Here is a 14,394-nt window from a genome sequence, read left to right on the forward strand (position 1 = left end):
GATTCATAAGAGAGCTATAGGGTTGGGGTTATCACCAACCAAGAGGTATTTATGAAAGACAGTGTGGTTATTAAATGGCCCTCGGACAGCACCTCTTCTTTACAGATGGTTTTGATAACACACCATCAAACAGACGCTGACATTAAGTAAAAAAAAAAAAAAATCACAGCCAAACATTTAAGTTCACTGCCAATGTACGTGGAAAGGAGATGTTTAGTGGCAGGGCTGCCTAGCAGAAATCACTGCAGTAAATTTCAGCTCTCATTATGATCTGTTAATTAATGTGTTGACATATGATTGCAGCAGATCAGTGAGACCAGCACTGCTGTCAAGTCTAGGCATGTGTCACCCATGGGCTGTGTGCTCCAGGTCCAGAAAACACAATCAGAGCCTTCACAGTTAATGCAAGACTTCTCATGGTCTTTATGCGTACCTGGAAGGAAAGCTGCCAGATGACATTTTTCACATTGGTTTCTTCACTGACTTTTAAGGTAAAGTGACTCAATTTATGCAAATATCTGACTCATGAGTCAAGACAGAGACAGTGAAGGTGGTCTCGGAGACTGCTCTGACTGTGGACATGACAGTGTTTAAAGACAACAGTTTGTAACTGCCCAAGTGCTTTGAAGAGCTCACACTGTCACAACCCATCTTCTGGGACTCTGCAGAGAAGTAACCTGGAAGTTAACACTCTTCTGCAACTGGGAACAAACAGGGGACACAAGCTGGAACCCCAGAAGCAGAGCTGCTCACATGCTTGGCATGGAAGAGCAGGAACTAGCGTGCACCAGTGAGGTGCCAGCTGGCCTTTCAAAAGGGAGTGCTGCTCAGTGGGCTGGCCAGGAGCTACTTCAGGCTTCCACACAGGATTGGCCATGGGAAGCAATGAACCTGAATCTTCCCTGCAATGTTACCATGGAGCTTTGCATGGTCTTTCTACTACATCCTTTGACACACCTTTCCATGGAGCTGGGAATCTAATCTGGAACATTATTTTTTCTGCTAGTTAACCATACATTTCTGTTCTTATTGTTCTTTCTCCTCTGTGTTTAAATCTTTCTATTATTAGGTGAATAAAAAATTTGCAGGAACTTTTTTTGCTTTGCTGAGGAGCAAAGTTAATATCAACAGCACAGAAGGATATTAGAGGTCAGAATAACAAGGTAATGTAATGCTTCTAGAGCACATTGCACATCCCTTGAGCAATACCATAGGTGGTTGCTCATAAGACATCAGTGGCACTGTAGGGATGGGTGCTGATATTGGTTATGAGAATTTCTCGTCCCCTGTTAGATCAAATGCACTCAAAACACCACAGAAATTCTGTAGGGGAGAGTGGCCTGGAGCATCACTCACAAAGTAGTATTTTTTTTAATCTTTCAACCCCAATTCGTTTGCATATCTTGACGAGAAACACCTCTGAGATGGAAACAAATCCCCTTACTCCTGAAATCTGACAGAAACATCAGTGTAAAATCAAGAGATGATGCAGCAGGTTTGTACTTAACCCTAGGAGACCATTTTAGTCTACTGCTCCTTGCATGGGGGTTACTGTCAGTCCCTGCACAAGTCCTACATGCACATCTATGGCAAGAATTTCTAAGTTTAACTAAGGTTTAGCTTGCAAGGGGAGCTCTGTATGCTTAGGAACAGAAGCTCTCAAGTCTGCGGGGGCTCAAGGTGTTCAGTCCCTCCTGCTCCTTCAGGAGGATTGCAAATCCCCCTCTTCCTCAATCGACGAAGGATCAGAGAGTACTTATAGAGAAGGGTATCAGCAATTGCCTTGATCCTTCCAGCTAAACAAGGACTCAGACATGCATTCAAACATCAGATCCTGATCATGCACATTGCTTAATCCTTAGGTTGCTGTTGTTTCCTTGTTTTCTAGAGCCCCAGCAGAGAAAGCACAAGTGTGAGCCTGCTTTGGCTGCATCCCTGGCTCTCATTCCAGGTGCAGTGCAGTCAGCAGCAGTAAGACAAGTAGCTTGTTTGGGAGAAGGCAAACGTAGGGTGCAAGTGTTATTTCCCAGCTTCCCAAGAATGTGAGTAACATACAAATACACTTTAGGCTTGTGTTAGAAGGCCATAAACATCCCAGAATTCAAAGACTGCCAATTGCAGTCATGGAGAATTATCTTGACCTGTGCTGTGACAGCATGCCTCTGTCTACCCTGTCAAGACCTCCAGGAGTGTTAGATCCCCTATTGCAAGTCTATTAAATCTGATTTATTTCTTAAAATATGCATACATAGATACATACATATATACATACATTTTCTTTTATAATATTCTTCTGGAAAATATTTCCAGAGATCCATCAGATCCATCTGAAGTCCCCTGCTTCGGCACTATTCCAGAATTACAAAATATGATTAGCATACCACACACAGCTAGGTTGGTTCCCCAAACCTGTGCTTATGTCCTAGTTTGCTTTTCTGGCCAGCACACAGAAGAGTCTAATGCCACTGAGATCCTCTGGTCTGAGATGATGACTCACCCAATTCAAACTGGTTGGAAAGGTTACCACAGGTTTGTCTGACTTCTTCACTGTCCCAGCCAAGAGGATAGAGGGCACAACCAGAGCCGATCAACAAACCTATGGAGAGAAAAGGAAATTGAAGTTTATACAAGCAATTGCCATTAGCTTAAACACAGGCTGCCATTTGGGAATCAGAGTGTCAAACTGCAATTTGGGAATCCCAGAAAAAAAGAAGACTCTTATTCTCCTAAAAACAGATGAAAACCACTTGGACTGCTGCCTTCTGCTGCAGTTTTAGAGCTGGTCTGTGGGCTGGAGCCAGTCTGAGTGGTTCAGCATCAGAAGCCATGCTTAGCTTCTGCAACTTTTATCTGAGAGACTTTAGGACTCCTCTTCTACTCTCCAGAATGGCTAAATATGCAGTTTGGAATACACAACATGTGGTTAAATAGAAGTATGCTAATGAAAGCATTTACAAGCTGATTGCTTCTGATTAATTAAAACAACAATCAACCAGGGTCCATCAAGGTTCCATGAAGAAAACTGACAGTTGTGCTAATCTGTTGCCATTTTGCTTTGTTTTTCACTCTTTCAAAAGCAAGGGAATAATGGTTTCATACCACTTGACCAACCCACACCACAGACTCCAGAAAGTTTTCTTAATTCATTCAGCTGAAACAACTGAGGTCTTGAGTCATTTATCTGCTATCATACTTGGTTTAACTGTGTCAAGAAGCTTTGTTTTTTCCAGACCTCAGGCTGCCCCAAACAGATGTGTTTTGGCAAATCCCATCCATTCACAAGACATCATGGGGAATCAGCAATGCACCCATGCACCATGACTATTTTGCAGAAGTAGCATTTTTATCATATTGCGTTCTCAGCTGTCACTGCAGCAGCTGCCAAAAGGCCGATGTAGCTGGCAAAGCATTTTACACAGACAGCCTAGAGAGAACATTTCAATATACGTTACAACATTCAAATGTTGCCTCCTTTGTGTCAGATCTTATTTATGAGATTGGAAACAAATCACTGTGTAGATAATGGGCTAGGAGCACCTGACACTTCACAGGCTGTAAAGCCAAGCAAGCCCTCCCAAGGTTTGCAGGGGTGCCTTTTACTTGCTAGGCAGAGCACAAGGTTTCAAGCCCTTCAGCTTGAAAGCCCTTCTGCCTTTGGGCACACTCTTGACCTCACATAATCTTGCTCCTCCTCTCTTGACAATAAGGAGCAGTGCTCCCTGGCAAAGCACTTCCGCTGCCATGCCCCCAGTGCAGAAAACTCCTGGGTGTTGTGACACCATCATTCTGGACATCACACCAGTCTTACAGGAGTCCTGAGAGGGATTATGGCTCAGGGCCTGGAACCTGCCATACCTTTCTAACCTAAGCTTCTCATAATGCTGATGTTCCCATAAGATACAGAAATCTTCTTCTTATGTTCTTGATTTGCTCAAACACACACCTGAACAAGGCACTGAAGTCCAGAAGTGGTATCTCATCTTTCTTCAAAAGATGCTTAATGCTTTTAGCATCTTGGCTGTCAGCAAAGTAGCTCAACAGCTTCTCTGCTGCTCCTCCAAGCACCTGCTCTGCTTAAGCCAAATATTAGCTCCCTGGATCTTCCTCCACTAAGTTCAAATTTCTTCTTGTTGCAAAAGAAGAGCAACACTTCTTTCTTCTTACTTATTCCTTCCCTTGTGGAGCAATCATTGCCTGCTCCTATATCCATCTCTACATCACATAATGAAAAAGAAATCCCTGAGGCTGCCCTCTCTCAGATGGAGCATTCACCCAACAGCTGTGACAGGAGAAAAGCAATTAAGGACATGTGAATGCTAGGTATTTTCAGAACTTTGCTTGATCTGGATATGGTTGCTTCTAATGTCTTCACTAATATCTTCCACAGTATCATTTCATTTTTTTCCCCCTAGGACCATAGAGGTAAGGGCAGCTGGTAGAATCCATGTAAATGAGAATCACTTCTAATTAAATTCTCAGAAAGGATGTTTCTCAGATAAGAGAATTTAGGCCAAAACTGGGTCTGCCTTTGTTAAAGACGGACTAAGACTCTCAAAAAAGCCCCTGCTGATTCTCTCTTGAACTGTTAAAGCAAGAAAGGTGTTGTGAAGCACTGACAGCGGGGGTGGTGTGCTAGGAAGGAGCAGGACCCCATAGGACAAGGAGGAACATCACCACTGATGATGAGGATGGCTGAGGAAGGGAGGAAGAGCACCTAGATGCCAGAGTCAGCTTCACAGACCAGTGGACTGTGGCAGCCCCAGCCAGTCCTGCAGAACCCACCTGTGGTTCTGACCCCTTCCCACACTGCTGGTGGTGCCCACAATGTGCCCAGGGCCAGCCTGGGCAGGCACAGCTCAGGAGCTGCTCTGGCCCAAAGTGAACCACCCTGGCTAGGCTGTTAGCAATCCACTTGTGTACTTGAACAGACTGTCTGGGAGACCTTGCAAATGCTGCGAGGGGCAGGGAGATGTATGCAGGGACTAGGAGAGAAGGCAGGCTTACATCCGCCTGCCTTGGACAAGATTAAACACCAGTCAGCCCTTCCTCACCAACAGGTCCTGGGAAAGCCTTCTGCCCAGTTCCTTCAGCAGAGCACAACAGTAGCACTCCAGGCAAGTGAGAGCACTATTAGCATAACAATGCTGCTCCTCCAAACCCAGAACAAGCTCTTACTCAGCCCTTGCCAATTACTCTCCTCAGGTGGCAAGAGTGTCTAGTGCCCATTGCATTCACAGACTGTTTGTTTTCAGCTCTCTTTAGGTTTTGTTGCAGCAACAGGTTGTTGTTTGGGCTTTTTCCCACGAGTATTGCTCACAGAACTTTCCACTGCCACAGTCCAAACACAGCTCATCCTTTTCCAAACATGAGTTACCTGTTCACTCTTTTTGCCTCTGATGCTACAATGGATCAGTGATCACAAACCTTGGCAATTTATCTCCTTCCCCATTCAGACTCCTTCAGCCCCCTGTCACACCTCTTTTGCTGCTTTTGTACACCCATGTCTCTAAGTTCAAAGCCCAGTTTCAGTGAAAGTAATTTCTGGGGTTCAGTAAAAATTCCTTAGCATTGCAATATACTGTAATGTTGAATTGCTCCAAAGGAGCTCACACATGGATGTTTGCCCTTAAAGCCATTCCAGACTGTCTAACAACCAGCCCATAGCACCCACTGCTAAGCCTCACCATTAGACGTGCCTCTTATTAAGAGATAAACCAAAAAAGGGAAAACTATGTCAGAAAGCCTCCTTATCCCAGTGACAGCTGGCTCTCCAGCTGGGTAGGGGTTTTATCAGTGCTGAGTTTCACTTATGGAGTACCAGCCACTGAGCAGTTGCAGCTTCTTTTCCTCTCGCAGCCTGCACTGACTGGGATGATGAGAACAAATGGGAAACTGCTGCCTGTTGCTGGTGCTGCCACATGATGCCAAAGCATGAGTGGCAGCATGCTTATGTGCAAAGGACAAAGTATAAAGCCATGGGCAAGCTCACACACATTTGAGAGAATACAATACCTTTCAGAGACCACCAGTGTGCCAGAAACATGGGTTTGTGTTCCCATCTGGCAAAAAGGCTTATATAAATATGTGTTTTATCAAAGGTACCCACTTGCCACGAGACTTAAAGCTGTTGCTCTGACATGTCCTTTGATATTACTGGTTTTCAGCTGGTTTTGACTGACCTTCAGACAGTTCCCTTTTGTGGTGCATATGCACCTGCTGTGGATTTGTGTCTTGACGAAACACTTGTGTCCTCTGGTATTTCTTGCAGGCAAGGTTCAGGCAAGGCTCAGGGATTTGCCTTCAGCATGAGACTTCCACGAAGACTTAGAGCCTACTAGTCAGCAAGAAGAAGCTTCACAAGATTTGATTTATGCCCTGAGGTATATTTATATGTATGAGCATGTGTGTGTCATGTCCCATTGCTTTCAGCAGGTTTCTACATGACTTCAACAGGGCTGATGCTGCCTTGGTCTGCATGAGCACTGAAGCTGAGAACAGGCATTTCAGCTCCCTTGTTTTATGCACGGAGAGTGTGGAGTGTGCCTCAAAGCCTGTGGAGTTAATAGGACTTGGACAAAAGCCCCTCAGTCCCTTCCTTCCCTTCTAATCATCCATCCCTGTTTGTAAGCAACTGTGTGGATCAGATCCTACAAAAGCAAAAAGGCTGCATACTATTACCACTAATAATTCATACATGCTCACAGACAATTTATTTAATCACAGAGGATGTAAATCCCGCTGAACAGCTGCAATCTCCATTGAAAGATCCAAGTTGAATCCAAGGGCTGCAAACCCAGTGGAAATGATTAAGTTAATTTTGCAGCTTCAGTAAAGAGCAGTTACTGGTTTAGCTCAAGAGCCACATTCTGGCCTGCTCTACAGTCCCAGGACACCACACCCTTCTTTACAGCTGCTTAAAATGCTTAGGATGCCTATAACATTTTTTTAAAAAGGATGAAAACCAAAAACAACAATGTGCTGTAATTACCATCCTCTGTCATCTTCCATTATCCACTACAGTCTTGAAAAGAAACTGAAAGGGGAAGAAAATGTGCAGATCTGTAAATGGCACCTTCACAAAAGGGGCTGCAGCCTCGAGGTGTGAGAGACTCAGTCAGTGGGATGGGGCGAGTCAGCAAGCAGAGGTGCTGGTGGCACTTGGCAGCTGTTTTAGATGATGTACCATGTACCAGTGGAGGTGTTGGCACTGTCACATACCAGCTTTTCTGGAGAGGTTCCATATTTGGGAATGAAATAGGCTCCTTGCCCTGTGAAACACTGCTATTGTGAATGCTGCATCTGGCTCAATCTGCTAGCAAGGCATGGGGAGAGACATGAAGGGCTGACTGAGCACAACCAGCCCTGGCAATCCAAAGCTGGAATTAAGACCTTGGCTTCAGTATTTAAGAGGGTCCCAGACAGCCCCTAGGCTCATTGTGTGCGTGGTCCATGCAGAATAATGGATCCCTTCAAAAAGTGATCTAAAACTGGCCTATGTGGCAAAGTGAGGAGCTACCCAGATCTACAGATTATAAAACTGCAAACCAGGGGGTCAGGCAGTGGATGTCTTAATATTAAATCATCCAGAGTAACCCTTGTTCCTCCCAGACTGCCTTCCCTGTCACTCTTGCTATGAGTATAATGCATGATCGTATTTTAGTAACACTTAGCACTTGAAAGATGATCTTGTCTGTCTGGAGTGGTGCTTGTGATTGAAAATAATTACATATAACAGGTTCTGCATATGGTGGATGCGGCAGGGAAGGGACAGTAATTACATTAGTGGCTTGGCACAGATCTAGGTCTCATCTTTGAAGTGATAAAGAAATGATTTGTGGCATGCAGCAAACAGCTTATTCCAATAGGTAAAATATTAACCACTATCAATAATTCCAAGAATAGCCTGGATATGAGAAAGTTTTGAACAATAAATACAGAAGGATTAACAAACCAAGAGATGTGAACCAGATTTTGCTGTATGCAAAATGACTGCACTCATAAACACCAAGACCTATCAGCAAAAGCCAGTGCATAACAAAGGAAACTTGCAAATCCTTGTAGTGGGGTGTCCTCAGATTGCTACTGTGGCTTCAGTGAGAGCCTCCACTCAAGGACCTGATGTGCCTTTAAACAGCCCATGCAGACAGCACATAATAAATTAATTGCAACTGTCCTGACCATTCATAGATGAAAATGCTGTTTTACTGCTCTTTCTCTCACTTGTTGAGGACATAGCAGTTCCCTGATTGCTAAATGGCTCATTCTTGGTTATTTTCTCAGTCCATTTGATGATTGCATCCCCCAAAAGCCTGTTAAATAAAGTCAAACCTTCCGTAGCCTCCTTCTTTCTCCCTTGCCTAGGGTGAATCTAAGCACATGATTCAGCTAAGTCTGATGATGAAAGCCATCAGTTTGATGAATAAAGAGAGGTGGTGATGGCAGTGAATGAGGCACTTAGCTTTGGACGAAGCCTCAGAGTCTTGCTGCTACAAAATGCATTTTAAAATAGTAACTAAACCCATGGTGGCTTTCCTTGATTATGGGTTTGTTAAGAGCTTTTCACATGCATTCGTTTTTTGTATATCCTCAGCTCCAGTTATACCCTATGAGTGCAGTGAAAGACACTGCTGGGCACCATAAAGGCCTCCTTGCCCAGCGGTTAGACAGGTCTGCATTGCTGTACAGGGACCCTGGGAAGCTGCTGAAGAAGGAAGCAGCCCTTCACTGGGCCTTGTCATTGCAAAAACCCAATTTGTATTTTCACTTAGAAAAATAAAAGGAATGAGGCAGACTTGATATATGTACTGCAGAGAGAAAATAAAATCCGAACTGAAGGTTTCTTTTTGTTCAGTCACTTTTTAGTGAGAAAGATCTACTCCAAATCATCTTCCTCCTTTCTCTCCCCCATCATCTACTTTTTTTCCTTTTATTTTCAGACCTGATTAAAAAGAAAACTTGACGATTTTTTTTGTTTGTTTTGTAAGGAATTTCTAATGTATACTGTTCATCTGACAGATATTCAGGCCATATGGAGAAGCTGACAGACAATAATTTGGAAGTCATCGCTTTCAAGACCACTTTAATGATGACTTTTCCTTTCACATTTTTTCTCTATTAGCCAGCCTGAATGTTCAAGGATGATAGAAAGTTTTCACATTCCCATCTGTCACTTGAAGGTACAGCAATCTCAACAAGCAAAACAAAACCAATTTTTAGATGCAGCATGGACTTTGACTCTCTGTTTCTTGTGATTTAAAAACTCACCTCACTATAAAGCATTTACCTCCTATAAAAGCAACCCCAGAGTGTGAAAGTAAAATGGAGTTGGCACTTGAAATTGTCTGCTGCTTTCAGACATACCTTAGACAACAATGTGGTTAAAGAATTGGTTAAAAACTGGGATGTGAAATACTTCAGTAGACACAGCTTCTGAAGTCCCTGTTCAAAGAATCCTCTGGGACCTGATACCAAGCAGTAGTGGAGTGATAGAAGAGAGTCAGAACAGATTAACACAAACTCCAGAGCTGGGCAGAACAGCAGGTCCCAACAGAAGAAAGAGGCGAGCAGGGTTGTGCCAGCTGCAGGTAGCCTGGCTCTCATACCCTTGGGAATTCAGCCTCAATTCAGTTAGCAAGGGACAGTGTCTTTATACTGACAGCTCCCAGCACTTCAACCAGAACACCCCTCTCTAGGGATACACTTCCACCTTCTCTCAGCACCATCACTTAGTTCTTTGGTCTCTCCATTGTTCTTCTGTTAGAGAAATGTTATCACATCAATCCCTTCCATTGCTGCCAGTATCTGCCCCTCAAGAAACCCAGACATGGAGCTGAAATGGGCTTTTATTAGGATTAAACACAAGATAACACTTTGGGCAGAGTTCCATCTTTAGTTAGTAGTTACTGAACATGAGGCATTTGACTTGCTTCTTATTGAGCCTGAGCTTATTGAGCCTCATTTGAGAGAGGGTACAATCCTGTGAATTCACAAACGTGAATGAATTCAGTAAGGGACTCCCTTGTCCTAGTGTCCAGGCAGACAGAAATAATTCTATGCTGCACCAAATTTCCTCCTATTCCTCCTACAAGGGTCATGACAAGGGAGACAGCAAGTTAGTTCAGGGTTTCACCCAAGATCAAGGTGTTTCTGTAGCAGGACATCAGAGGCACTCTCACATGCAAAGTAAAATGAAGCATAAGAACAACACAAATCAGAGGGAATAAAATGTTGCAACCTTCAGCTTGCAACAATACCACTTAATCTTGAAAGTGATGGAAATAGAGTTTTCAGCCAAGGGCAAAACCCAACCACCCTTTCTCTTCTGGTTCTGGGCTCCAGGCTTTAAGTTGCATCATTTGACTTTGCTTAGCTCCCCTTTTTCTGACTGTCAAGCCCCATATATTTAATGAGACTTTTTGGGTTACTCTGGGTTACTTCACACCACAAGCATGCACTGCCTGGCACCTGCTTGGCTCCCAACCTCAGCAAACAGGCACAGTAAAGAAATGCCACCTGCCTACTAGAGCTCTTGTAAAGTGGGACCAGTGGCAGAGGAAATGTCAAAAAGGTATTAAAAATATGTGACAGCATCCAGCCAGCAAAGTTATGTGTCACTTTCACTGTTATAGAGCATGGGGCAATGGAGGGTGCAGATGGGAGTTTTCTGACAGATGAAACATCGCTTTGCTTTGTTTTTTGTTTGAGCAAAGGTGGTGTGCTCATTGCTACAGAGACACTTCAGGCTCAGAGAAGGAAATCTCCCCACCCAGAGGTGCTTCCTCTCTAGGTGCCTCAGGTGACACAGGACATATCAAACCTGTGCAGATGCCTCTGCAGTGGCAATTCTGTTTAGATCTTTGTCAGCAGAATCAGGGGAGTCTACGAGACATTTTTTCTCATCCTAAAGAATGCATAAACATAGGTCTGTGACTAGGACACATTTAAGCTCACATACCTCTTAAGGCAGCAAAGACATTCACATGGGACTGGCAGACATGACAAAGAGGCAGCAGGAAAAGCCAACGCATCTGGATTAGCAGCTGGAGGTGGAATAGTCAAAGGCATTTCAAATCTGTAGGTCAATGATTTGAATTGTGCTCTGCTGGCAGTACAAACCCAGAGAGGGATTTAGCCACCCAAATATGTCACCTTCTGCCAGTTTAATTGCTGTTCAGTGTCTTGCTCCTTTATCTGCTTCTCCAGAGCAGTGCAAGATTCCCTTAAGTCCTCTGTCATACCTGCCAGCCCACACAAAGATTTTGCAGACCCTAGGGTATTTCTAACAGAGCAAGGCATCTAGATTTAGCCTAATGAGTTCCACCCTAGATATCTATTGATCTTAATGTGAGCTTAGAAACCTATCTCAAGGGAAAATAGCTGTATTGTAAACATCTTTATAGAGTGTATGAACCCAGCTCAAAGTTACTTACACTTTTCTTTATCCCTTTTCTTCTATCCTTCTGCCCTCATTCTGCCCTTAAGATGCAAAAAATCTCAATTCCTGTTATCAATTCTCTTCCTTTATGGGGAACTACCTGAGTTTTAAGGAAGAAGGAAAAGACTGAAGGAAAAACCGTGTTTCTCCTGAGTGCAAACCGGTATGCTTGACTTCTAAAAAAACCAATTAGTATGGAAAAAAGTTGCTGTTTCAAAATGGTCTTGGTCTGCCTCAATTGCTACCACTCAGAACTAGCTTTGGCAAGTCTCTGTGTCATTTCTCCCAGAGTTTGTTGCACAATAAAATGATTGACACCAATTGTTCTGAAAAGGATGTGACATGGTCCAGTTAAAGGCAGAGTGAGTCTGCAGAGTGGAACTGAAACGCTTGAAGAGCTCCAGAAAACACTCTGGAGTTTAACTGTCAGCTCATTTTTGTTTGGCAAGCCATGATCAATGCTTGTACATTATAAGCTTTAAGAGGAGAGAAAAAAAAAAAAAAAAGCCTGAGTGTTATCACATGCCATCAGACTTCTTTATGTGACAACCCATCTGTGTGCTCACCCCGTCGTTTTGTGACTCAGAATCAAATGCTTGACAGTTCAAAGAGTCTAGAGCAGCATATGGCATGTGGCATAATGTATTTAAATAGAAACCATTCCATTAGAAACACAAGGGTGCCTGCTGCAATTAATAAAAGGTAGTTTAATAACTAATTTCCCAAAATGCATAACTCTCATGTAGGCATAGACACAAGGTATATTTCTTTTCATTAACATGAATTTTAACAGCAAATGGAGACTGTCCAAAACTATGTAGAACTTTGCAGAAGCTTGATGCTCGAAGGATTTCCCAGTACAAGAACTGATCTCATGAAACACTGTAAGGAGGAAATAAAGGAAATATATCCTGCATCTGTGAAGATGCCTAAGCAGAAAAATGGATAAATGGACAGGAATCCCGATATCATTTCAACAACCATCAAGACAAAGGTTGTTAAAAGCACTAAGTCTGCAGCATCCTGACTCTTGAGCACTACTGCAATAATTTCACTGCTAAATTGTAGCAGCTTTTGGAACTATTCAGTCATGGATTAAACGAAATACAGTAATTTCACGAATACAAGCTGCAGTGTTTTGACCAAAATTTTGCTTCCATACCGGAAATGCGGCTAATATTCAGGTGCGGCCAATATGTGAATAATTTTCTGACATTTTCAACCCTGGGAGTGCAAACCAAGTCAGTGCAAACTGCAAAGTCGAGCACCTGCCAGTAAAACCCTACATTTACACGGTCATTACAAATTGATACTCTGTTGCACGGCGGGTGGAGCTGCTCTGTGCAGGCAGCACAGAGGGTGGGGAAGGCGGGGCAGCTCTCTCCTGCTGGCCCCGTGGCTCGGGGGAAGGCGGGGCAGCTCTCTCCGCTTGGCCCCGCGGCTCGGGGGGCTCCCGTCCCCGCGTGCCGCCGCCGCAGGAGCAGGCAGGCTACATCCCTGCGTCCCATCGCCGCCGCGGGTGCCGGCGGGCTCTGTGCCCCCCCTGCCGCCGCGGGGCAGCGCCGGGCCGGGGTGACCGAGCCCAGCGGTGGCGGTGGCCGGCCCCGAGCGGCCCCGCCAAGTGGCAGCACCGAGCTGGGCCACCCAGCCCTGTCGGCAGCCCCGAGCTCTCATGGCCCGAGCCGAGCCAGTAAACCCCGCCCTGCCGTGATTCTGTTACTATTTGACAACTTTGTTGCACGTGGGTCCTCGCTGCGAACGACAGAGCGGTTTATACTCGGGTGCGGCTTATTTATGGACAAAAAACAAAATGTTTGCCAACACCCGGCGATGCGGCTTATACTCAGTGCGGCTTGTATTCGTGAATTTACTGTAATTGTTTTTCCATTTCTATCAGTTCACTAATTTATTATAAAGTAATAGTTTGTAAATGATTAATAAAGCAACAAAATACGTCCAGCCAATTCCTTCACTTTGGTGGCATATCCCCAAAGTCACAGGGAAACTGGAATGGATGCAAAGCCGGTATCCAGAGGGGGAGTACTGCATACCAGGCTTTTGCCTTTTCAGATTTTTTTTCAGTTGGTTGTATTTATTTATTTATGTCCATGGATTAATAGAAGATCATCACTGCACATCTCAGTAACACTTCAGCTATGCTCAATACTTTAGAGCCGTATTTTCAGTACACACTCTGCAGACCCTCTGACAAGCCACAGAGTACTTTCCAAGGAAGTTCATACATGCTACTGGGAAATCTATACCTGTAATAAAGACTGAATGGCTCTGCATTTCTACTGGAGAATCTCTAACACTCCTCAAATCAAATGAGTTTGGAAATCACTTCTCTAGATAGGAAATACAGTAAGATAAATAATGCTGTAAAAGTCAGTGGTAGTCATCAAGCTGAGAATCACTTTTCACTTTATGTTTTTCTCACTAGTGCTTCACAGGTTTAAGTCTTCTACTCTGCAAAAATGTTCACACCATCTGTGTGGTTGATAGGCAGGTCTGCAGCCATCAACTGCATGTCTATCTGTACAGTGTATCCACTGCTGATGGATAATGCCCAGACAGCAAAGTGCTGTAAAATACATGGGAGCTGGTAGAGAAAAGGTCAGTTTCATTTACTATTTTCATTTGCTGCTGTAGCTGCAGCATTTTTTAGCAGCTTTTTAAATACCCTTTGCATTCACAAGGCTACTTGCAGAGCAAGCAGCTAAGCACATGAATTAATCTGTGCATGAACAAAGGTGCATTCAGTGCTGTTTGCCTTTGTGCTGAATTACAGTGGGAAATCAAAAGAAATGGAGCTAAATCTAAGCAATAATAGACTCCATGTGAAATCGATTGCTCGTATGGCTTCCTCAATTAAACTAAAACCAACTATTACCCCATTCTCAACTATTTTGTTTTCAGTAAGAGGGATGGTAAGATTCAACACAGCTCCAATTGGAACT

General features: G+C 43.9%; 1 protein-coding gene across 2 annotated transcripts in view; it reads right to left on the reverse strand.

Moving 5' to 3' along the window:
- The window catches only part of LHFPL6 (LHFPL tetraspan subfamily member 6), a 143,504-nt gene that overhangs the window by 15,141 nt on the left and 113,969 nt on the right, over positions 1–14,394 (reverse strand). For both annotated transcript variants that reach the window (XM_033052943.1, XM_033052944.2), the window contains exon 3: positions 2,498–2,596. In XM_033052943.1, the coding sequence (XP_032908834.1) occupies positions 2,498–2,596 (99 nt within the window). The remainder of the gene's footprint in view (positions 1–2,497; positions 2,597–14,394) is intronic.

Source organism: Catharus ustulatus, chromosome 2, assembly GCF_009819885.2.
Source record: "Catharus ustulatus isolate bCatUst1 chromosome 2, bCatUst1.pri.v2, whole genome shotgun sequence".
Classification (NCBI taxonomy): domain Eukaryota; kingdom Metazoa; phylum Chordata; class Aves; order Passeriformes; family Turdidae; genus Catharus; species Catharus ustulatus.